This window comes from Zonotrichia albicollis, chromosome 16 (assembly GCF_047830755.1).
Source record: "Zonotrichia albicollis isolate bZonAlb1 chromosome 16, bZonAlb1.hap1, whole genome shotgun sequence".
Taxonomy (NCBI): Eukaryota; Metazoa; Chordata; class Aves; order Passeriformes; family Passerellidae; genus Zonotrichia; species Zonotrichia albicollis.
Window position 1 is genome coordinate 4,334,468 of NC_133834.1, and position 21,808 is coordinate 4,356,275.

Below are 21,808 nucleotides of genomic sequence, written 5' to 3' on the forward strand. Positions count from 1 at the left end.
TCAGGCCCTGACAAGAAGCATTTGTGGTTGTGGTCAGACTTGAACCTTACTGAATTTCTTGTGGCTGTCACTGTGTGCAAAACTATGTCTTGGGAGAAATGTGCTAATAGAAAGCTGTGGGCATGGGGAGTTCAGAATCTCAGTTGGACTGTGGAGTTGAGCAGGTTGGAAAATTCTGTGGGAAGAGCCAACAGTAGAATAAAGTAGCAGAGTTGGTCACTTGCTTTTTCTGTTGCAGGGCTCTGAGCTGGCACGACCTTGGTCAGAAAAGAAGACTGATAATGGATGGGTAAGAATGTCTTCATCACTTCCTGCTTTCATTGTCCTTTTTCCTCTTGCTAAGGTGAAACACTACTAAAAAATAAAATTAGGTCAGAAAGAATGATCGGTTAGGGAGTCACATAACCTGTATCTCTGTTAACAGGTAAGGAGTCAAAGATCTAGAACTAACAAAAATCTAGAATTAACATTATTTTGGGGAGCTTTCTTTGTCATTGTCTTGGGTCTCATTAGGCAGTATTTGATGTTGGCAAGGTAATTGGCAATGTTGCTTTATTTTATGGCTGTATGTCCGTATTGTTAAACTCATTATGAAATCAAGCATCTGATTTCATCAGTGTTCTCTTTTTCACAGGGTAGCAGATGTGTATGATTTACTAAGGACTGAAATATGTAGAAATAAGTATATCTGACTGGGTACAATGTATAAATTCAGGGCAGTCAGGAATAGACCTTCTGTGAAGAGACAGATTATTCAAGGACTCACGAGCTCTTTGTTCTTTCTGTAGGTGGTTACTGGATTAAAGCAGAAGATTGTCAAGCTTGAAGAGCAGTGCAAGGAGAAAGACAACACTATTAAGTATGACTTTGAGGGGGCAGGGGGTAGAGGCTTGTATTGGATGAGCTAATAGAGAGAATTGGAAATCCATGTTATTTTTCATTTGTCTTCTATTCCTTAAGACATTTTCATAAACTCCCAAGAACATATTGGCAATTATAAACCAAAAAAATTATGACCCACCAGTTTGCAGTGTCTTTGCTGATCTGACTGGGTTCTTTTTTCTGTATTATTCTATTTTCAGTGAGTCCCAGGCAGACATGAAGACCAGTAGTTTGGAAGAAGTGAGGTTAGCCATGGAAACCTACTATGAAGAGGTATGTGTGGCAAATCCTTCAGGGTGCGTGCAGGACAGAAAGCTGGGCAGTTGTTGAGTCAAAGTGCAAATGGAATGTTTAAGATAAATTTCTTGTACCTGTCATTGGTAGCAGGTTTTCATAGTTATTCTCACAGCTCCAGCTGTGTGTACTGGAAGAATGTTTTATTCAATAAGTTGAGTGTGTTAATGAAAAAGGGCAAATAAAGAATCCAGTGTACATCCATAAGTTTAATGTTGAGATGAAGCAAATTTAACAGTAGCCTGATCTTCAGTGATGGCACCATTAGCTCTGCCACTACCCAGAGAGTCTTGTTCTGATTTTCACCTAATGAGCAGATGTGTTGCTGTGGAAGCTGACATTGCTGATGCTCCTTAATGGAATCTGTTTTTCCCAGGTTCATCGCCTGCAGCTCCTCCTGGCCAAGTCTGAGACTATGAGGAAAAAGTATGTTTAATTCTTCTGATAAAAATGTTTGTGTGTTTGACACATCACTGGAGTCCTACTTTAACTGATGGAAAACTACTACATGGGAACAGTTTTTGTCATTTAGATTACTGGATTTGCTTTTTTGGTACTGCTTTAGTTGGCTTCACAGCCTTGAAATATGTCTTAGTCACATTTTTTGCTTGTAGATAGATAATTTTGTGGATCTGGAAAAATACCAGAGCTATTTAAGCAGTACAGGGTAGCACTGAAAATTTATCTCTGTTACATCTTCCCTCATAATCACACCCATTCTGGCATTGCTGGTAATTGAAACAAACTCCCTGGATGTTTGGCATTTCACACTTGAGTCAGTTCTGCATCTTGCTCTAGAGTGTGCTGCAAAGAAAATGGTCTTGGAGTAAATATTCTTTTCCTTTGGTACAGAGACACAAACTAGTAAGTTGTGTCAGAGAACCTTACACTAGTGCTTGTCACTGGTGTGCAAGTGTGGGCATGAGGGTGAACAGTTTATAGAGGCAATAAAAGTCAAAGCACAAAGGAAGAAGACAAAAGTCCACTAAGAGAGCAAATGAAAAGCATCACTGCAACTGAGTGTTATTTGAGCTGAAAAAAGAGTAAGAGTGTCTTGTAGGACAGTAAAATTTGTTACCACACCACTTCAAAATATACTTGACCTCTTAGTGTGAGGTACAGACAACTGTCTTAACATTGAGTGTAATTATTTAGATTGATATAGAAACATGTGAGAATTCTTTTGGTTCATTATTTGTACTGCTTGTGTTCCATAATTCACTGTCACTTGTGGATTGAGAACTGCAGTTTGTTTTGTCACTTTTTTAAAAAAATTATTCTTTTGGCTCAGGCCTGCAGTGACCAGCCTCTCAAGGCTCTGAGCCATCACACCTCATTTATTTACAGGTGAAAATGAGTCACAGGTCTCTTCCTTGTTCTCATTTATTCATAGCTTCAAAAAGTGGTGGTCAGAGCAGTCTCTCTCCATTACAGGACTGCCAGTCTCTGCTGGAGAGGCTGAGCACTGAAATAATAAATCATGTTGAAGGTCAGGACTCTGGCATGTTGAAAGAGTTGTTTGAGAGTATTTCTTTCATGATGCTTGTCTCCATTAGTTCTGGCTGAAGTGAATGGCATTTGGCTTCTCTTTTTCAGTGTTAATGCTGAAGTCTGGTTATTTGTATGTGAAGCTGTAGTATCCAGTTGTAGCTAGAAACTGACTTAGCTCTTAAAATGGACTGAGATATGTTTTCTTTATTTAGGTTTAGATGAGCCTAAAATAATGTCACTGAGTAGTCTGGTTATGGTTTATATTATTCCTGTCACTGCCCCATTTTGATGGTGTGTTGTGTTTTGGTTTTTACTCTTAGTTTTCCCTCCTGCCTGAGACAGCTGTGTGAATAATCATCCTTGGATAGCCTTATTTTGGTTTTTCTTAATTTCCTTTTAATTTCTGAGAAGGAGATCAGCTAAAAATTCAGCCTTTTTTGATATGCTAACTGTAGGCTGTCTCCCCTTTTACCTTGTAATTATTGCAGTGGATGGGATGTAAGATTCCTTCACAAACTGTACTGTGGTTGTCACTGACAGTGCCATTTGTGCAAAACCAAGTCCATCAGTTACTTCAGGCCTTTATTTCCAGGAGAAAATTTTTGGGAATTTTCTCATAGCAATAAAGCAAATCTATTTCATCTCACTAAAAGTATGTTTTGTGAACAAACGTTACAACTTTGCACATCTAGAAACTCAGCTTTCTTCCCCCCTTTATTAGAAAAAAAAATTAAAATCTCTGTAGTATATTTAAAGTTGTTTTAACACGCTTTCCCATTTCTGATGCTTTTCATTTCCATATTAGCTGTGTTCTTCAAATCTGTTTCAGATCTCTCTGGGGTTTATAGACATAAGGATAATTTCTTTTACAGTAGAGTACCATTTCCAGTTATCTGAAAATACACTTGGGTGTTGGATTTGTTTGAGAGTTATTCCATCTCTGTCTATCCCTCCCTCTCTCAATGTTTGTTAGTGAACAAAAGCCATTCAGAGCCTGCAGGTTGGCTCTCTGTGCTGGACAGTGTTTTGGAGGAGTCTCACAGTTTACTGAAGCATTTTTTAAATCAGAGGTTCACAGAGTGCTGGTAAAACATTATAAGGTTGGTTAACAAAACAAACAGAAAATAAGATAAATAACATTCATACAAGTGCCTTTGTGCATAAATGGAACAGAGTGGGGGAGGAAGTAAAAGTAAGAAATGAATTTTCAATGTTTCAAATTTTTTGATGCAAATTGAAACAATTGTGGAAGTGTTGAGCAAGATGATCTTTGCATGCTTTTTCAGAGAAGAATAGGTAACTCCTCAAGTAAAAAAAAACATTGAGAAATGTTATTATGGGGGAACTGAGGCTGTCAACTCAGCCATCTGACTGGAATAGTGAAGCTGCTCCACTCTTTTTAATGCTGCTGCTCTGTTCTCTGCTTTTAAGTTAACTTTCTGGTTTTGATCCCTTTTCCAAGTGCAGAGGGCAGAGACACCCAGAAACGGCTGAAGGCCCTGAATGCTGCAGTGCTGAGGCTCTCCAGGAACATCAGGGAAATGCAGGCTGAGAACCGCAGGCTGAAGGAGGACCTGGATCACGTGCTGAGCACTTCCCCTCCTCTCAGCAAAACAAAAAGTGTGTGCTGGAAAATCTCTGAGGGTGAGGAAAGGGGTTTGGGTACAGCTGAAAGAGGTGTGACAGCAGGACCCTACAAAGGGAGAAATAAGGGAGTTATTACAAGGTGAAGATTCAGGAGTGGCAAGATTGGAATGAGAACCTTCTTTCAGGATTCTCTGATTTCTCCAGTCAGATCTGTGATTCCTCTGTTATTGTCCCTGAGAATTTAAACTGGAATTGATAGAGGAAACCTTTTTAATAGATGAAAACTGGTGAACATGAGTGGCTTATATTGATTTCTGAGCTAATTGGTTTAGAAGTCAAATATTTTAAGCCCATTCTCATTTTTTCATTGGTAGATATTTAAACTTGGCATTCAGACATCTTTTGATATGGCCAGAAGTTTCAAAAAGCAAGAACAATGTTGCCCCATGGATGTGGTTACATGTTTAAAGTTTTGTTATTGTATTTAGATTATAGTGAGTGGGGCAGACAGAGGCTGGTGAAGAAGATTTTGGATCTAGAAAAAGTAAGTGATCATAGTTAAGTGGCTTTCTTACCTGTCTGGGAGCAGAAAATGCAGAACCACTGCCTTGTCCCTCAGTGTCTCAGCCTTGTGCATTCTGCCTCACACACATAACCTGCTGCCTGTAGCATGAGCCCTCCCTCACTGTTTTCTTCTCTCACACTTGTTAGATGTAGATGCACATTTTAGAATTAACCTCCATTTGATCTTTTCTCATGGCCTAAATAAAGTAATTTCACGCTAAATTTAATTTTCTCTTTTTGTGTGTGTGTGTTTTCCATGTGAATTTACCCTGCTTTAGAAAGTGTGTGCCATGGAGAGCAGCAGGGTGTCCTTAGGTGACAGTGAGGCATCACCAGTGCTTCCTGAGTCATCCTCTCATTCTGTGGACCTGGACCACCCAGCATCCCAGCATTTAGGTGAGGAATGCTGTCGCCTCCAGAGGCAGGTGAAGAAACTGCAGGATGACAGGCAGGCACTGCAGAATCTCCTGCTCAGTAAAGAGTAAGTGTGACTTGTCTGGAGTGTTCTTCTGTAGGTGTGAAGTGTTTCATCATTTCTGTTCCTGTTATGAAGTGATGTAATAAGGAATTCACATTTTCAATTAGAATATTGATTTTGAGAATCCCTTCAGTTTTTATTTAAAAAACTTGGTTCTAGTCCTACTTGCTTCATAATATTACATTGAAGAAGAAAACCAGAGGATGGAAAATGAGAATTTCTGATTGTTTCTAGCACATTTTTCAAGGCTTATTTTTCTGGCAGCCACACTGAAAACCCTTGCAAGGGTTATATGTTTATGCTGCACTTCTTGTTTGCATTGTGCTGTAAAAATTTGTATGTAGTTTTTTGTTTGTTTTTTTCTCAACATGTTTTTTCCTGATCTCCCACTTTCTCCATTTAAACCTGCCTTCTGCCCTGGGATGCTCGGTGGCTTCTGTTCTCCCCATAAGTGATGATTTGCAGTTTGTATTGCCTGGATTGTTTGGTCAGGGCCCTGGGGCAGCTTATTCTGAGCACTGTGAGCAGGGACATGCCCACAGGGAGGTGTGTTGGGGACACTCCTGTCACCTCTAAAAAATGCACAGAGAGAGCACGTGGGGAGGCCTTTGCTCCTCAGCAATAGGTGCTTGCACTTAGTTTTGTTTGAAAGGAAAAATTAAACATTTAGTTACTTTACAAATTTGAGAAAACCCAATTGATTTAAAAGTTTAAAGAAAAAATAACTACTTGGTGGAAGTATGAGTGTCCCAGGTATCACTGAGATTTCCTTGTGCCTCTGTAGATTAGATATCAAGCAGCTACTGCAGGCTAAGGCTGAAGTGGAGCTGGAGCTGCAGAAGTGGCAGAGTAAGATGGAAGAAAAAAGTACAGAAGAGCAGACTTTAAGGTAAAGCATTTTGTGTTAATAGATCCTTTTGGAACCCAAAATAAATCTCCTAAAGTATAATTCTCTTTTGAAGTGGCTCAAATTCTGTAGGAGTTGATCTGAACTGCAAGAAGCTGGGGATTCTTTTAAGCAGAAGTGTTTGGAGGGATGGAGTAAGTTACTGGGGGAAGACTTCTATAGAGTGCTCTTAGAGGAAGTGGAAGACTAAGTAGGATAGTAAAAATAAGATTTAAATTATAATAAAAATTCATAAGATAAATGGAAAAAGCTTTTATGTTGGGCTCAGACATTTTGTCTGCATGAAAATGTATTCTCTTTACCTTGACCTGTGTTTCTAGACCATTGTCATTCCAGTTACTCCTTGTATTCTGTACAACTGTGAGTGAGAATCCTCTGCAAGGGAGGCACAAAAAAGTGATTTCAATATTGTTTTTTGAGAAAGGACTTTGACAAATACAAAACTGAAGCAGATCTAAATACATTATTATTAGTATCAAGGCTACCACAGTAACCTTCATTTTAACATAAGGCTGTGCTATCACAGATTGAGAATTGATGTTATGTGTCTGTTACTATGAGAACAGGTATCATCCTGAGCAGTTTCCCTCCTTGGCCTTAAAAAACAAACCCAAAGTGTTATGAAATAGGTTCAATATTTTCAAAGCAGAGTCAACAGAAAATTTCTATAAGCTATAAATATCTTTGCTTTTCCAACCATAGTGAGGAAAGCCAGAATCTGACACAGAAAGTAGGAAAACTGGAGTTAAAACTGGAGGAGGAAAAAAGACAAATTGGAGAAGATACAGTGGAAAAGCTTAATAAGGTACAGCCACATTTTTGTTTGTGTTTATCTTTTTTCTTTGTGTCTGATATAGATTTCAAATGGAGCTGGTAGTCCAAAGAGCTGCTACTTGTGTTTTTTCAGAGATACATTAAATCTTGTCATAGAGATAATGATGATTAACTCCCAATATGTGCTGGAAATAAGTTATTTCAATAATTAACACTGCAGTTTGGGGAGTTTTTTGAAGCTGTTCTGTTAGTGATCCTCTGCATTGCTGTTGCTTTTTTTCTTTCTCAGTGTAATATTGCAAAAGTCTTAAACTTTTAAGTGTTTGGGGCTTTTACCAAAACTTAAAAAAATTAAAAATTGTGGTTACTTTTGCTTTCTTACAGCATCTGAGATAATTTCCTAATTTCAGTCTGATTTTGTAGAGAGAGGGTGATTTTGTGTGGCTCTTGAATCAGTTTGGGGTTTTGTAAAATATGTCTGAGCTTGATATCTCTGCAATCTTCTGTCCCTCTTCCCAGTGAGGTAATTGGCCAACAGAGATGGATGAGCACTGACAGAGGCTCTGTGGCCATGTTAATCTCATTTCACTAAATATTACTCAGAAATTATTACTGGGGTTTTTGATTTGCACTTAAAAATAAATAGACCCTGAAATACATATAGTAAAAAATACTAATAAAAATGTCCAGTGGCTTCAGAGGGCTCTGGTTTCTGATATACTGTGCCATTCTGTAGATTCTTTTCTGTGTGTTACAGGCTCATGGATGCTAGAGGATGTTTTGAATACCAAATAACTGGAGTCTTTAAAAACAGCCAACAAACAGCTCCTTTTTCCCTCTGCAGACTATATATATTCTTGGCCAGTAACCATCCATTTATTGAAATGTTCCCATTATTTGTAATTATCACTAAGTTCCTACCAATTTCTCATTTTAATAGTAGGTTGTCATTTTTAATATGACATGATCCATTTGCTAAACTTAAGCCTGGAGCTCGGCGGTTTTAGGTTATAAATAAATTCTTTTCACAGAATCAAGAGGTTTTTTCAGAATCTATAAAATCTCTTGTTCCTCTAGTTAAAATTTTACACCAACAAATTAAATTAGCCTCTTCAACTTGCAGTTAACTTTTGTTTGGCATGTGAGATATGACAAGTAGGGTGGGATAATTTGGGATCAGAAGGATCAAGTGGTGAGAGGTGGAATATGCAACCACACCTCGGGAGAAATTATTGGAACAAGATCTTGTTTTATTCTTGGTTTCTTCCTTTTTCCTCTAATTAATTTCATTAAGATAGAAGAGTAGATTTATGCCAACTTACACAAGCTTGGTGTCATGCAATGGCCAGCTCTCAGTAAGCTTAAAGAGATGATTATGGGGCCACAGTTGCCAGGATGAGGCACAAGAGACCTCCCTGGTTAATTAATACTTGTCTTTCCTGGAGAAGAACTGCAGAGTCAGATAACCTGATTTTTGTTCTCAGTCTGTTGCTAACACACAAATCATTTCTGAGCAACAAAGCAGTGAGTTAGCAATGCACAGAAAAATAGGAGTGTGTGCAAATGGAAACTTCTCCATTCCCATGCCCTGCTGAGGGCTGAGAGGGGCAGGGATGTGTTTCACTCTCAGAGTCATCTCCGGGATGAGTTTGAACACAAGCAGGGTTCAGAATTAAGAGTTTCCTCTTGAACTTCCCTCTGCCCTGCAGGCAGGATGAGCTCTGCTGCTGATTATCCTGAGTCATTTGTAATCTGTTCCCTCACAGCTCTGCCTTTACTGTGCTAACTTAGTGATTCTCCTTTGCAGGCTCCTCCAGTCTGCACAGTGACAGGCAAAGAAAGTCACAGGAAAGAACAAGCAGCCAGAATTATCCAGAGATACTGGAAGATGTACAAATCCAAGGTGAGATTCTCCTATCAGGGAACAGCTATGCCCCCTCTGAATCTTATCTTGTTTTATCATCTCTCCACACATCTTGAAAGATTATGTTGTTTGAGTTTGGCAGGGGTTTGGACAAGTGTTTTCTGTGTCTTTTAATTATTGAGAAAATTTGGCAAGTCTTTATTAGCTAAAACCTGTATATATTTATGGCATTAACATGGGCATTTTTCATTTCAGAAAGAAGAAGTTGCTCTGCATGAGGTGAGTGTGTTTATGACACCCAAAAACCAGTACAACAGATTTGATTTGTATCAAAGGGGAAGCAGCCAAGACAATATTTGTTCTTCAGCCTGGCTATAATCTTCTGACACCCTGATTTTGTTTCATGTATTTTGTCAGTGGTCTCAAGTTTTTTGGTCTCTAATTTTCCATAGTTGGCACCTTCTGCAAGGTGAAAGCCTCTGAAAATTCTGAACCAAATCTGATACCAATAGACAATAAAGTTTTTCTAAATGTGATAACTCTAATCCTGATTTAATTTTCATTATGATGAATCTTCGGAAAGATTTGAAATAGGATTTGAAGCTTTTGCTAAGGAAGAATATCTGTGAGAATTATGAAGATAATGAGAAGTTTGTCACACAAAGTCATTTCTTGATGAATGTTTGGCAGAAGGGTTTTAGTTAAACCATTTTTTTCAAATAGCACAATGTAGCATCTTACCTTTGTTTCTTCCAGAACATTAAAAATCCCACTTTCATAAATTAGAATTCATTCTAACCATGTGACACAAACATGCTGTTCTAAAGGCTTTTTGTTGATTATAGCCCAATAAAATCTCTGAGGGGAATGGAAGGCCTTGCCTTCAGTGCAATCACATGAGGTCTGCCAGCCTTAGTTTGGTTTCTGATTGCAGCAGAGCATCTCAGAGCCCTCTGGGTACCCAGAATCTGACATGGAATGGGAGCACGGTGCTGTGGTGGTGAAATTCAGGCTGCTGCTGGCAGCTCCAACATCTCTGCATTTGATAGGATCAGCCCTGAGCACCTCCCAGGTGGAATTTAAAGCCCAGAGCTGCCCCTGGGGTGCAGTGTGTGGGGTTATCTCTCAGAGGAGCTAACGGGCACTTCTCTCCTTGGCAGGCAGTTGTTCTGCTCCAGGCAGCCTTCAGGGGACATTTATCTCGGCAGAAGGTGCTGCTGGATGCTGGGGATGCTGGGGTGCCTGATGCAGAGTCTCACACCGAGGTAATTGTGGGGACACATGGGGATCCCAGCATGGCTCTGTGTTTATCTTGCCCTGTAAAGGACTTCACTTCCAGGCTTAATTTGTTGAATCACCTGGTGATTGTTTTATTGGGCTGGTTGGCAGCACCACTGTGATTCTAGAGAGACACTGAGCTCAATCCCTGGCTTCCCTTCTTACTTTCTGTAGTTCACACTCTTTCTTAGAAGTAAAGCTGTAACTTTTCAGCCTTGTGGCCTGTAACACTGTAACTCTTTTTTTCCCCCTGTTCTGCCATCAGGTAGCACCCCCTTTAACTCTTCAGTTTGGAGTCTGTTGAAAACTTTACCTGCTCTCAAGGGCTCACTACTCAATCAATGGAGTCATAGATAAACTTTTTTCACCAAAGTTCAGCAATAAGAATCTGGAAAACATCTTTTATTGGATTGAAAAGTAAAGGAGTCTTGGTGAGGCATGCTTAGCCCAAGACTTGGTGTCCTCTCTCATGTCCAGTTTGCTCCAGATTATTCAGTTTTGAATATGAAAAAATTTCCTTACCAATTAAACATTCCATTTCTGTAAATCATTTGCCATGTTATACAAATATCCTTTGGACCTTTAGCAGGCTATAGTTAATTTGTAATTCTCCATCCAGGTTGTCCATCTGATTGTACTTTCCATGCTCTTTGGTTCTGGTAAACTGGCCCAATGTTGGGGGACTGGATACTTGGTTTGATACAAGCAGAAAATAAATCCATTATGAAGGTTGTCTTACCTCCTTAATCTTCAAAAGGTTTCCTTCCTGGAAAATAAATGAACTTTCCTTGCAGGTGTCTGCTCTTTCATTAATTGAATGCTGATGCTTCAAAGCTTACATGATGATCAGATTTGCATTTCCTGCTGATTTAGTCTTACAGAACCTTAAAAACTGCAGACCAAAAGATGGGGATGTTTGTTCTACTGCCAGTTTCACAATCAAGAAGATTGTGAAAGGTTCTGTAGAGCTTCTGTGCAATCTGTAAAAGGTCAGTTTTCTTTAATCTGATTGCTTTGCAGAACTCCTGCCTGTCTTCCATGTCAGACTCCTCGAGCTTTTCTTCTGATTGCAAGGAGAGAGATGAGATTGTGACATTCATCCAGTCCATTTTCAGGGCTCACTTGGCACATACAGAATCCCTTCAGGAGAGGTAAGCCAGGAGTGGATACTTCTGCAACATGCAATAGCAAAATCATTTTCATTACAGGAGAGGAGTATTTTTTTAACAGATTTTTAGTGTGGGTTCCTTGGCAGAGAAGGAGAACAAGGCCACTGTTATAAGAAAAGACAAGGGAGAGCTAGTTCCTGAGAAGATTCAAAAGATGTGCAACTAAAGGGAGCTTTGTGGCAGCAGGAGTCTTCCCATGCCCTGCTGCATGTTCTTTTCCATAGCAGTGAGTGAAAGTAAAGTGAAATAATTCCTCTGTGGAGCAGAAGGGTTACTGCTGTTATCACACAGATTGCTGATGCATTTGCTTAATGTGTGAATCTGAAGCCCTGGCATGTGCAGGTGAAGGGTTATGTGGAGGAAGAGGAGGGAGAAGCTAGAATGCCATCAAGTCACTTAGCTCAGGCAGGGTGCAGGGATTTGATTACTACTTAGGTTTATGGTGAGTCTGCCTTGAAAAATACTTCTTTCTCTCCAGGGTTTACTGCTCTGAAAGTTTGTAATGTCAGCTGCCATGGTTGCAAGGAGAGTTACATGGCTGTCACCTCTGTTCAGTGTCTGGGTTCACTTCTGCAGGTGACAGAGCAACAACACAAGAAACTTTTCAGCACAGCCTGTGCAGAGAGACTGCAAACACTGTTCTGTGCCTCATGCTCTGAGTGTGTCTCTTTGCAGGCCCTCTGTGCCCAGTGCCCCCAGTGAGAAAGCAGATCCTGCAGCTCCCAGCTCAGAGGAGAGACCAGACTCAGCAGCACTCGAGGAATCTTCAGTCCCCACATCTCCTCTTCCTGGTAATCTCCCTCCCCTGTGTTCAAAAGTCTGGGTGTTTTGAGTGGGTGCCTGCACAGTTTTATAGAGAACATCTGCATGTGCACACACATGTGCAGCCTTGTTCTCCCTGGGGGTGGCTTCATTTGGTGGCATGTTGCTTCTACTGACACGTGCAGTTCCCTGCATAAAAAACAAAACCTCTGACAGTCTCAGCAGCAGCTTCTTCACAGAGCTTTGTCTGTTTGTCCCAGCTGTGGCTTGGAAGGTCTCTGATGTAAGTGGTAATTATTGAGGGAACATGGTGTTCCCCTGCATTGCCTCTCTGCTTCCTTTTCAGCCCTGTAGCTGCAGGATGGTACTTCCCATCACATTTTGGGCCCTCAGCCATAGACAAGCAGAGAGCATTTCCACCACCCTGCCTTAGTTTCTGCAGAAGACAGACAGACATCTGCTAAAAAGAGCCATCCTAGGCAGCCATGTGCATTTGGCCATGGTGTTTTCAGCAGTCTTCAGTTGCTGCAGTAAGGGGGAAAATGAAGTCCTGGATAACCTTGCCAGCAAGTACTACTGTAATACAAACTGAGAAAATCTGTCTCTTTTATGGCTCTTGTGCCTTTTGGTTTTCTTCTTGGATTCCTTCTTGCTGTTTGTGAGAAGATGGAGTTAAAGCCAAAGAGGCTTTTAGGAGGATGTTAGGAGTACTGAGTAAGAAAGACAAAGCAATGCTGCAGATCAGCCTTAGACAAGCACCTTCAAGGGAGTTAAATTAAAAAGGGCTGGTTCTGTCCAGAGTGGGACATTTGAGGCTTTTATGGACCAGTTGGGGAAAAAAGGAGCGACTTTGAGTGTGACCTGAGAAACACTGGCTCAGTTTTTTTGTCAATGAAAAGCTCTCAGTCCTTGCAGGCTTGCTCAGAGACAGAGAATGCTGTAAGCAGTGAGGCTGTTTCTCTCAGATAGGAGGTGGGGAATAAGCCAGATTTGCATGGCTTGTGAAAACAGAGGTAACACTTCAGTGGAAGAAAATGTGTTTAAGAAAGTTTACTGTGTTCCATATTCAGAGGCGTGTTCTGCTTTGTGAAGGAAGTACTTGCTTCTGAAGATGTTTGAGTTTTGAGTGACTTTAATTATGTCTGGTGATAGTATCCAGGAAAAAAAATAGTGCTGCAGCACCTTGATTTGCTGAGCTCCACTGCAGTGTTCATTATTGGCAAGCTCACTCTACAGCCAGGGTAAATCAGTTGTGAAATTCTGCTCAAAGAGAAAGAATCCCTTAAATGTTTAGTCCTTCTAGGGCCCACAGAGGAGTGTAAGATGAGCAAGCCCAGTGAGCACAGTCATATGAGTGAATACCAGCAGGGCACAGTCATTGTCTAGCTATGAAGTCTCCTAAGATAAGTTTTATTGCAGATTATGATGACAAGCTGATGAGTGAAGAAGTTCTGGGATAATTTATACTGGAAGAGAGACAAAGGAAACCATACTCTGAAACTTTCTTGCAGTCCTTTCCTGTGAATATCAAAAAGGAGTGATTGGGAGCAGAGCAGGTTTTGTTTGCTGCTGATTTTATCAATGTGGGAGATGTTTTCAAGCTCTAGGATGAGGACAGAATGTATCCAGGTGGTTTGTGGGGAGGCACACTGGGGATGTGCTTCTGTAACTGCACAGCTGCCCAAAAGTCTGCCTGGCACTGAGCTCTCTGAAGTATTAGATCCTGGTGCATGGAAGTGTTTAACCAAAATCTCCCAAAAATGAACTAGGAAAAGCCTCCTAAAGGAAGGAGAGCGTGCTGGTGTAAATGCAACCCCTCAAGGACCTGTTTGGTTCTTTGCCATGTGGATTTATATAGCTTAAGTTAAAGTTAACTAAAAGTCCACCCCTGCCATTCTGAGCTCATGACTGATAGAAAAATTCACTGGCAAAACTGGGGTTTGATAGTAAATTGGGATTTCAGTGATCATCCTGCAGCTTGGGAAGGATGTGAGACAAGGAGCTTCTTGAGCAGCTGAGTGATTTAAAAGCAATCACATTCTTACATCTTTAAATCATGCAGCTAAAGAAAGAACAAGTTGTTTCTTCATTTGTCCCAAGTCCAGACTTGCATTTCATGACCTCTAGGTCTTAAAATGATCTTAAGTTTTCAGTCAATACCTGTATTGCAGTAAATCATTTCAATTCACTACCCCTTTGGCATTATTTGAAGAACAATGGGGAGGATGAAAATGTGTTTTAAAACACTTTCTGCTTGTGCTAGAATGAATGTGTATAATCCTGGTGTAGCATTGCAGACTTATAATTCATTATTTGCATCAGGTTAGATAGCTCTGTATTTTCTAGGAATAGAGAACATTTTTTTAAAAAGTATTATTCAGTGTTGCTTTGCTTGTCTTCAGGAGCTGGAGGTTTTATAAAGCCATTCCTGCTGTTTCCCATGAAATGAAAGAGAAATTAACGATTCAGCCTGTGAAACTTGGTGTTGTGTTTTGTTTGGTTCTGTCAGGGGAGTGACAGGAAGGAAGAATATGTTCTGTACATGCACAGCAATCTTGATTAAGGGCAGTGTTTCTCTTTGCATACTGCTGGCCACTCTGGCTGCTACTGTTAACTTCATTTCAGGCTTTTTTGGAATCCTAATGAATTTACATACAACCCTTAACTCATATCAGTTCTTAGCCTTCACAAACACCAAGATAAAGTTGATATCAAACTGAAAATGAGGACAAGAAAATCTCATATGTCAGGAGCAGGATATAATAAAGGGTGATTTGGATAAAATTAAGCTATTTTATGTATAATGTGTTTATTCTTGGAGTTGCTTCTTCTGGTTATCATGCCTGGTTTTGGCAGTTCCCTTTGCTCCTCCATATCACCAGTGCTACTATCTCATAAATCTCCCTGAAAAACTCTGACATTATTTGTTGTCTGCTGCAGAGAAGATTTTCACTTAACTAGAAAATCATGTTTCCTTGTTTTTTAGGCTGAGGTCAATGTAATATAGTGGCCTCCCTTCATCCCTCTTGCCATTCACAGGCTCTGTCACTCTTTTCCTTTTCCTGGGCCAGTTGTGGTCCCTTTTCTTTATTCCATGTTCCACTTCCTGTGTTTGCCTGCTCTTCCATACCAGGATATTTTTTTTCCTGTGTCAGGAATCTCTTATTTCACTACACGCCCTGTGGCAGGTCTCTTGTCCCTGGGTAATATTCTCTGTGTGCCCTCCAGTTCAGGTCAAAACCTCAGACTGTGGCTTCTTGCCAGTTTCCTCCTTCTACCACAGGTTGTCTTGATTTGTTTTCTTCTCTGGGAGAGTCTTTTCAGAGAATTTATGTTTGAAACTGAAAAAGAAGTGGAGCTGAGGGAAGAATATTGTGCTAGAAGGTATTAATAGCTGAGGGGAGGATATTGTGCTGGAAGGTATTAATAGCAGTCATCATTTAGCTCCTACATCTCTTGCACAGGGGTTACAAGCTGCTGGTTCTCCTCTTCCTATCAGGTATCAGGGACTTTGTACATATTCATTTCATGCCTCTGATTCTCCAGTGTTTACTGGAATCATCAGGAATATCTGTTCACAACCTGAACTTCAAACATTGGAATGGTTGAGATGCATAGAAACACATCCAGGAAAAGAGCAAAGAAACAAAATTTTTTTAAAAGGGGAAACCCAATGGTGTGATCACTGTTTTTATTGTCATTATAGTACAACAGCATGTGAACAATATTTTGGGTGTTCTACATGTGTAAGGGTTAAAGACAGTGACTTTTTTTCCATCTATTTTCCTTTGTTCCATCTATATCCGAGTCAAGTTCTCATTGTGATCTCGCTGTGTAGTTTAAGCTTGGGTCAATTTTTCCTTTTCTTGCCATTTAATGAATATTTGGTTTTGACCTGCAATGGCTTCAGTATCAAATGGCCTTACTTGGTGTGTGTAACCCCTTGCAAAGGTTTAAGGGCAATAATGGAGCTCACACATGGTCAGTGTGTCAGCTCAGCCCTTGCTGTGCACTGGGGCTCGTTAAAGAGGAGCACAAACAGCTCCATGCCCAAAAAGATCACAGCCATCCATAACTGGATGACTCCAGGTAAAGTTGGGAACTGTCTGGCTCAGAGAATGGCCCCTTTGCCCCCAGGGTTTGTTTTGGTCGGTCTGTGTGTTGATGAGCTTGTTTGCTGGAATCCTTTCAGGCAGCTCCTGCTCTCCGCCGTGTGTGGCGCTGGACGAGGCTCACTCCGATGACTCCGACGATGTCGTTGTCCCTCCCTTCCTGCAGGTGAAGAAAAGCCACACCCACCTCTAAGGTTTGCTGACAGCTCTGGTGGTCTGCAAGTGTTTGGTTCACCAACAAAACTATTTGTACCAAGATCAAGCATATCAAAGATGGAAAAAGGGGGAATATCAGCCCCTTTTTAATGACACTTCACATGACTTCAGCCACAAATGAGTAATTCTTTGACATGTTTTCTCTGCAGAGTTTATGGCTAAAAGCCACTGACTGACTGTTAACCTTACCCTCCTGGTACACAGAGAGTTTGGATTTATAAACTCAACCAAAACACTTCATTGTTTTTAATGAGGATTATAAATTCAGTTGCCACATTTAACTGAAAGCAATAAAGCCTTAAGATACTTAATGCCAAACAAAGTTTTGTTTCAGGTCAATAAAATAATTTGTTCAATCAGAAAGTGGTACATGACATAACTCCAGTTTTTAGCCCGTGTATGAAAGAGGTACAACTGATATTTGTTATCTGTGCTTTACTATTTAAAATTTTTACTGTATCATATTTTACTATCTTTCTTTTTATTTTTATATTGAACATTTACAATCTGTGCAGACCTGTTAAAGGCTTTTAGAAAGCCATTTCTTTGCCATATGACTATTCAAGTATTCAAGGCCCACTGTATCAGCTGGGTTTTCTTATTTATTGACCTTTTCCTGTATGATGACATGTGTGGTACTGCTTTGTGATGAAATGTCTGATGACATAATCAACTTTTGGGATTTGTCAGGGCAGGTGTGTATTAGCAGCAGTGTGCTGTGAAGGGATGCCCCTGTGAGTGTTTTTTCTGCTTAAAAAGTCACAAATTGTGTCTGTTTTGCAGGGTCCACTCTTAATGTGTAAAAATATTTGACATAGGAGATAGAACTGTCTGGAATGCTCACCTGACTCCATTGCTCATGTCTAATTGGGGCAGTTTGTTTTGGGAGCAGAAGTGGTAGGTTGGATTATAACAGAAATCAGTACTGCATCCAGAAAAAGCACTCAGAGTGTGATTATCCATGGAAAGACCAAACAAAACAGCCTGATGGGTTGTTGAGGATTTCATCAGAGAGGGTCTTTCCAGATCTCTGCAGACTGTACTTCTGGACTGGATAGTTCCTACTGTTGCACCAACATCCTTCAAAGACATTGAAATGTGTGTGGGTTTTTTTTAAGGTGAGCTAGATAAATCATGATACTTATTGGAAGGGGAAATTAATTTTACAAGCACGTGGTGAAGGTTTGCTGGAAACACTAATGGTTTCTTTGTCATCAAAGAGTAATAAAGTCTCCTGTAAACAGAAAGCACACTCTTAAATATAAGATTTTTATCAGCTTTTCTAAATTAAAAATCAGTCACCACTGTTTCTCAGAATACCAATAAGTCAGGGCTGTCTCAGTTCTGTGATTTCAATGAAGACTATCTGAGGCTTATCATAGTTTGTGCCAGTACTTAGAGCCAAGGAGGAAACTCAATGGCTGCAGCACAATGCAGCTGATTTCATTTAATCCCCTCGGTGGAAATGCTGCCTGTGCTATTTCCAAAGGCAGTTTTGGGAGCTCTCCATACCCAAAGCAGTCTGAAGAATGTCATTTGCACTCCCACTGGGTAAATTTTTCCTGCTGGTGCTTTGGTCACATGACTGTCATCTGCAGGAAGGATAAAAAAATATACATAAAAGAAAAGGGATAGAATCCTGCTAGAAGCTGGGATATGTTTCTTTTTCTGGAAGTCACATTTAGAAGAAGGGTCATTTTGCTAAATGGAAGCAGTGCTGTACTGAGTTGTTGTGTATAATATTTCAGGTCTGTAACTGTGACTCTGTCATGGATCTCTCCAGAGAGTAACCAGAGATGAGGTCTGACACATTAAAGGGAGAGTGTGTGATGTGTCAGGAGCAAGGCTGATACCAAATACCTGCCTGGCTGTCATCCTATAGGGGGGTTCTGGGGCAGCAAATGCAATAAAGAAAACATTCTTTTACTTTTCTGTGCTGTAATGAGCAGTATGACAGTATTGGGAAGTTGATACAGAGCAGAAGGGTTTGTGTTTGAGCTGAGCACGTGGCCAGCAGCAGCACTGTCCATAGGCAAGTTCTGGGATTAATGGGAGATGGAGCTTGGGATGATCCAGACACAGGCAGAAACCAGGGTGAAAAGGAACAAGTGTTCTCTGGGCTGAATCAAAATGTGTCTAAAACTTTCTAAATTTGAGGGTGCTGTCTCCCAGCTAACATTGAGATGGCCTTCAAACCCATACCTTCCTTTGGAAGGTGATTATGAGTTCACTCCACATCAGGAACTTGTGGTCCAGGAGGAAGGGAATCCTGCACAGTGTCAGCCTTAGGTGTTGTTCTGTTGTACCCTGGGATGGAATGTGCTGGAGGGAGTAGTGATTGACACTAGATTTGGTTCTGTGGTTATCTGTCTGAATTCCAGCACCCATAAACTGGGAAGAATTGTGGCACAAAGAAGGAAGAAAAAGTTATTTTTTGAATAAATGGCATTTTTCCTCAATAGGGAGCTGAGGACAGTAAAAATGAGTGAGGCTCAAATGTGCCAAGATAGGCCCAGTACAAACACACTGTTTCTGCAAAACAGCTCTGTAGAAAGCCCTGGAAACCTTGTGGGGGTGTCACGGCCTTGAATGAAAATTAAACTCCCCTGTATCCAGTGTAATCTAAAAGCACATTTTCCATTCTGTCAATATGGAATAATGTTTCTGCCTTAAATCCATCTGCAGTTTGCAGCAGTGTTAGTTAGAGATTGTGTGTGAGTGCAGAGATCTGACTTTAATGGGATGTTATCTCTCTTGATCTCTTTTTGCCCTTAAGTGCCTTTGCTTGTAAATCTTTACTGAGACATCAAGACCTGAAAACTGTATTGTTTCCTGCATAACTCTAAAAATAATCCCTGCACAGGCAACTTCTAATGTAGTCAAAATGGAAAAGGATTAATCTTGGCATATGAGAGCACCATTAATTTTTATGATATTTTTAATATTTAGAACTGTGCAAGTATTTTATATAATTTATTTTGGGATCTTTGAAAAGCTAAAACAATTGCAATGAATTTTCTTTGAACTGTTATATTTTGAAATAAAGTTTATAACTGAATGTTGATGTGTTTCTTCTGCTACTGCTGTATTTTCATTGCCCCTCTGGCCTAGGCTGCACTCTCCTGTTTTCTCTTTGCACCTGAGCTGACCTTTTATCCCTGATTTCCTGAGTGGATGGTAACAAGATAACTGAAACATGTAAGGTGTGAAATTTCTTTTCTTTTAGTGCAGGTTCAAGGTTTTTCCATCGGGAATGAGCAGTGTTCCTGACCAAAACCTGGTGGAACTTAAAGAGCTGATGGGTTTTTGCTTTAAAAACTGATCTGAAAGCATCTGAGGGGGAGCAGGAGACTACAGAATTGAACAATTTACTGAGAGTGTATCCTCTCACCTGGGTTATTGTTGCTGTGTGTGAAGCTCTGGAAGGAGCTGGGACATGTGCATTCTTTTCCAGGTCCACTGAAAAAGCCTTTAAGGACTCCCTAAAGAAGCATTCTGCTGGTTTATGGCAATAGAAGACCCTGCTGTGAAAACATGGGAATCCTGCAGTCATCCTCCTGCCAAGCAGAGTCCTTGGTGTAGGACTACAGCAGCTATGAGAGTACAAGATGAGACAGTCTTTGTTGGATGATTTTATTAATTAAATTTCACATTTTTTATTCTTTCCTCTCAGCTCTACTGGCATATTTTCTGGATTTCTTGTGAGAAATTTCAGTTTTAAATCTTAAACACCGGAGGTAATCCATGAGGCATGAATGGAAAAATTTGGTATTATTTCTTGGAGCAGACTGGTCTTGAATTCAGTTGAAAGCAATTAAACATTCACACTTAGTTATATTAAGCCATAATTTGTCTGCAGCTGAAGTTGGAATGCCCTTGACTCTTGCAAGCTTTGCAGCATCTCTCTGTGGTAGGTTTGTCAGCCAATGAATTGCTTTCCTCATAGAAACTTTTTAAGGGGAGAAAAAAAGTTTCATTCAATGGGCAAAGAGCAAAATTTCCATGTTAGACTCCAGGTTTGTAGGGAGGGATTTCCAGGCATGGTTGGTGGTCAGGTGCTGCACCAGTTCCTCTGTTTGCTGGAGTGCTGCTGTGCCGGTGGAGGCAGCCCTGGCATCCCTTCCCAGTGCCTGACCTGGTTTTGGTGTGTGTTTGGCACTTTGGTTCCATGTGGTGCTCGTGGAAGAGCCCTGAGCAGTGAGGGTTGCTGTGTTCTCAGGAATTCACTCTGCTCAAGTGCACCCTGCTCCCCTTGCCCCTCCCTGCCCGGCCCTCCCAATTTCCCTTTTCAAACCTGAGCATCTGGACTCCCCCTGCTCTCCAGGACAGTGTTTGTGGTGTTCCCCTCACCAGAGCTGTGCCTGAACCAATGCCCCAGCCCAAGGTGTGGCTCAGGCTGTCCCAGCTCCCCTCTCTTGGGAGGGTTTTGCCTCACAAACATTACACTGGGTGCCACATGAGCTCCTCTAGGGCTTCTGTTGCTGGTAGTGTGAGCTGAGGTGTCATAAAATCTTGCTGTCCAAAATGGTGTGGGGAGAAGCAGGAGGGACAGGAGGGACATCCTGTCCATTGCCATCAGCCAGACAATCCCACACCTGGATGCCATTCCTGTCCCCTCCTCAGCCCATCAGCCCTGCAGAGCAGAGCCTGAGCCTCAGCAATGTAACACAGCTTGGAAGTCTCTGCTGGGCTCTGGCTTTTGGGATGGAATCCTGTAAAATCTGTCACTTGGTTACAGTGCTGCTGTAAAAAAAGGCTTGAATGGCCTCTAGGTATATGCATGGAAAATTAGAAGAGCTTTTAATAAATGGGATTGACCATGAGTGCCTGTAGTACAAGTTACAACGTTCTGAACAAACATTGCTTTGCATTGCCATTATTGAGCAATAATCCTTATTTGGAATTTATACAAATTGTGGCAGAACCTTCTGTTTATCTAACCTGGAAATTTTTCCTGAACAGGCTCTCTATAATCTACTCAGAGAATTGGCAGTTTTCTTCCCTCTCTTGGTAGATATTTAATAGCCACGTATTGCATTTCCATGCTAGTAAACCTTCATTATTATACAAAATGTACCAGAATGTTATGAAGAAATACCTTAAATAATTAAATAGAAACGAAGAGTGACAAAACAAACGAACAAAGTGCAATTTGAGCTCTGTTATTCTTTCCTTTTTATGTTCACTTATTTGCTAATTTGCTGAACTTACTGGACTGCAGTGGGTCTTGCTGTGATTAGAGAGAGTTTGCCAAGTTCCTTTGTAATTGTTTCTTTGCAATTAACTAAATAATAGAATGTTCTCTGTGTGGCTCTCTGGGGAAAAGAGCGGGCAGGTGCTTTTGCAATAGGATTTCCACATCTTCCACCCATTTCCCTAGAACTCAGTTAAAAAAGACCAGTAAAACATGAGAAAGAGAGAGAATATTGC

General features: G+C 40.7%; 1 protein-coding gene across 3 annotated transcripts in view; it reads left to right on the plus strand.

Annotated features, from left to right (window-relative positions):
- The window catches only part of IQCE (IQ motif containing E), a 26,338-nt gene extending 6,288 nt beyond the window's left edge, over positions 1-20,050 (plus strand). Inside the window, exons 8-23 of one of the 3 annotated variants that reach the window (XM_074553255.1) lie at positions 239-289; positions 789-859; positions 1,083-1,155; positions 1,553-1,602; positions 4,130-4,311; positions 4,743-4,798; positions 5,097-5,299; positions 6,081-6,185; positions 6,906-7,008; positions 8,785-8,880; positions 9,097-9,120; positions 10,002-10,106; positions 11,140-11,270; positions 11,964-12,079; positions 16,243-16,328; positions 19,833-20,050. In XM_074553255.1, coding sequence (XP_074409356.1) covers positions 239-289; positions 789-859; positions 1,083-1,155; positions 1,553-1,602; positions 4,130-4,311; positions 4,743-4,798; positions 5,097-5,299; positions 6,081-6,185; positions 6,906-7,008; positions 8,785-8,880; positions 9,097-9,120; positions 10,002-10,106; positions 11,140-11,270; positions 11,964-12,079; positions 16,243-16,328; positions 19,833-19,841 — 1,461 coding nt within the window. In that variant the 3' untranslated portion in view covers positions 19,842-20,050. Of the gene's footprint in view, positions 1-238; positions 290-788; positions 860-1,082; positions 1,156-1,552; positions 1,603-4,129; positions 4,312-4,742; positions 4,799-5,096; positions 5,300-6,080; positions 6,186-6,905; positions 7,009-8,784; positions 8,881-9,096; positions 9,121-10,001; positions 10,107-11,139; positions 11,271-11,963; positions 12,080-16,242; positions 16,701-19,832 lie in introns of those variants that run through there. The other 2 variants (XM_074553254.1, XM_074553256.1) reach the window with 2 other exon arrangements.
- Positions 20,051-21,808: the final 1,758 nt, after the last annotated feature.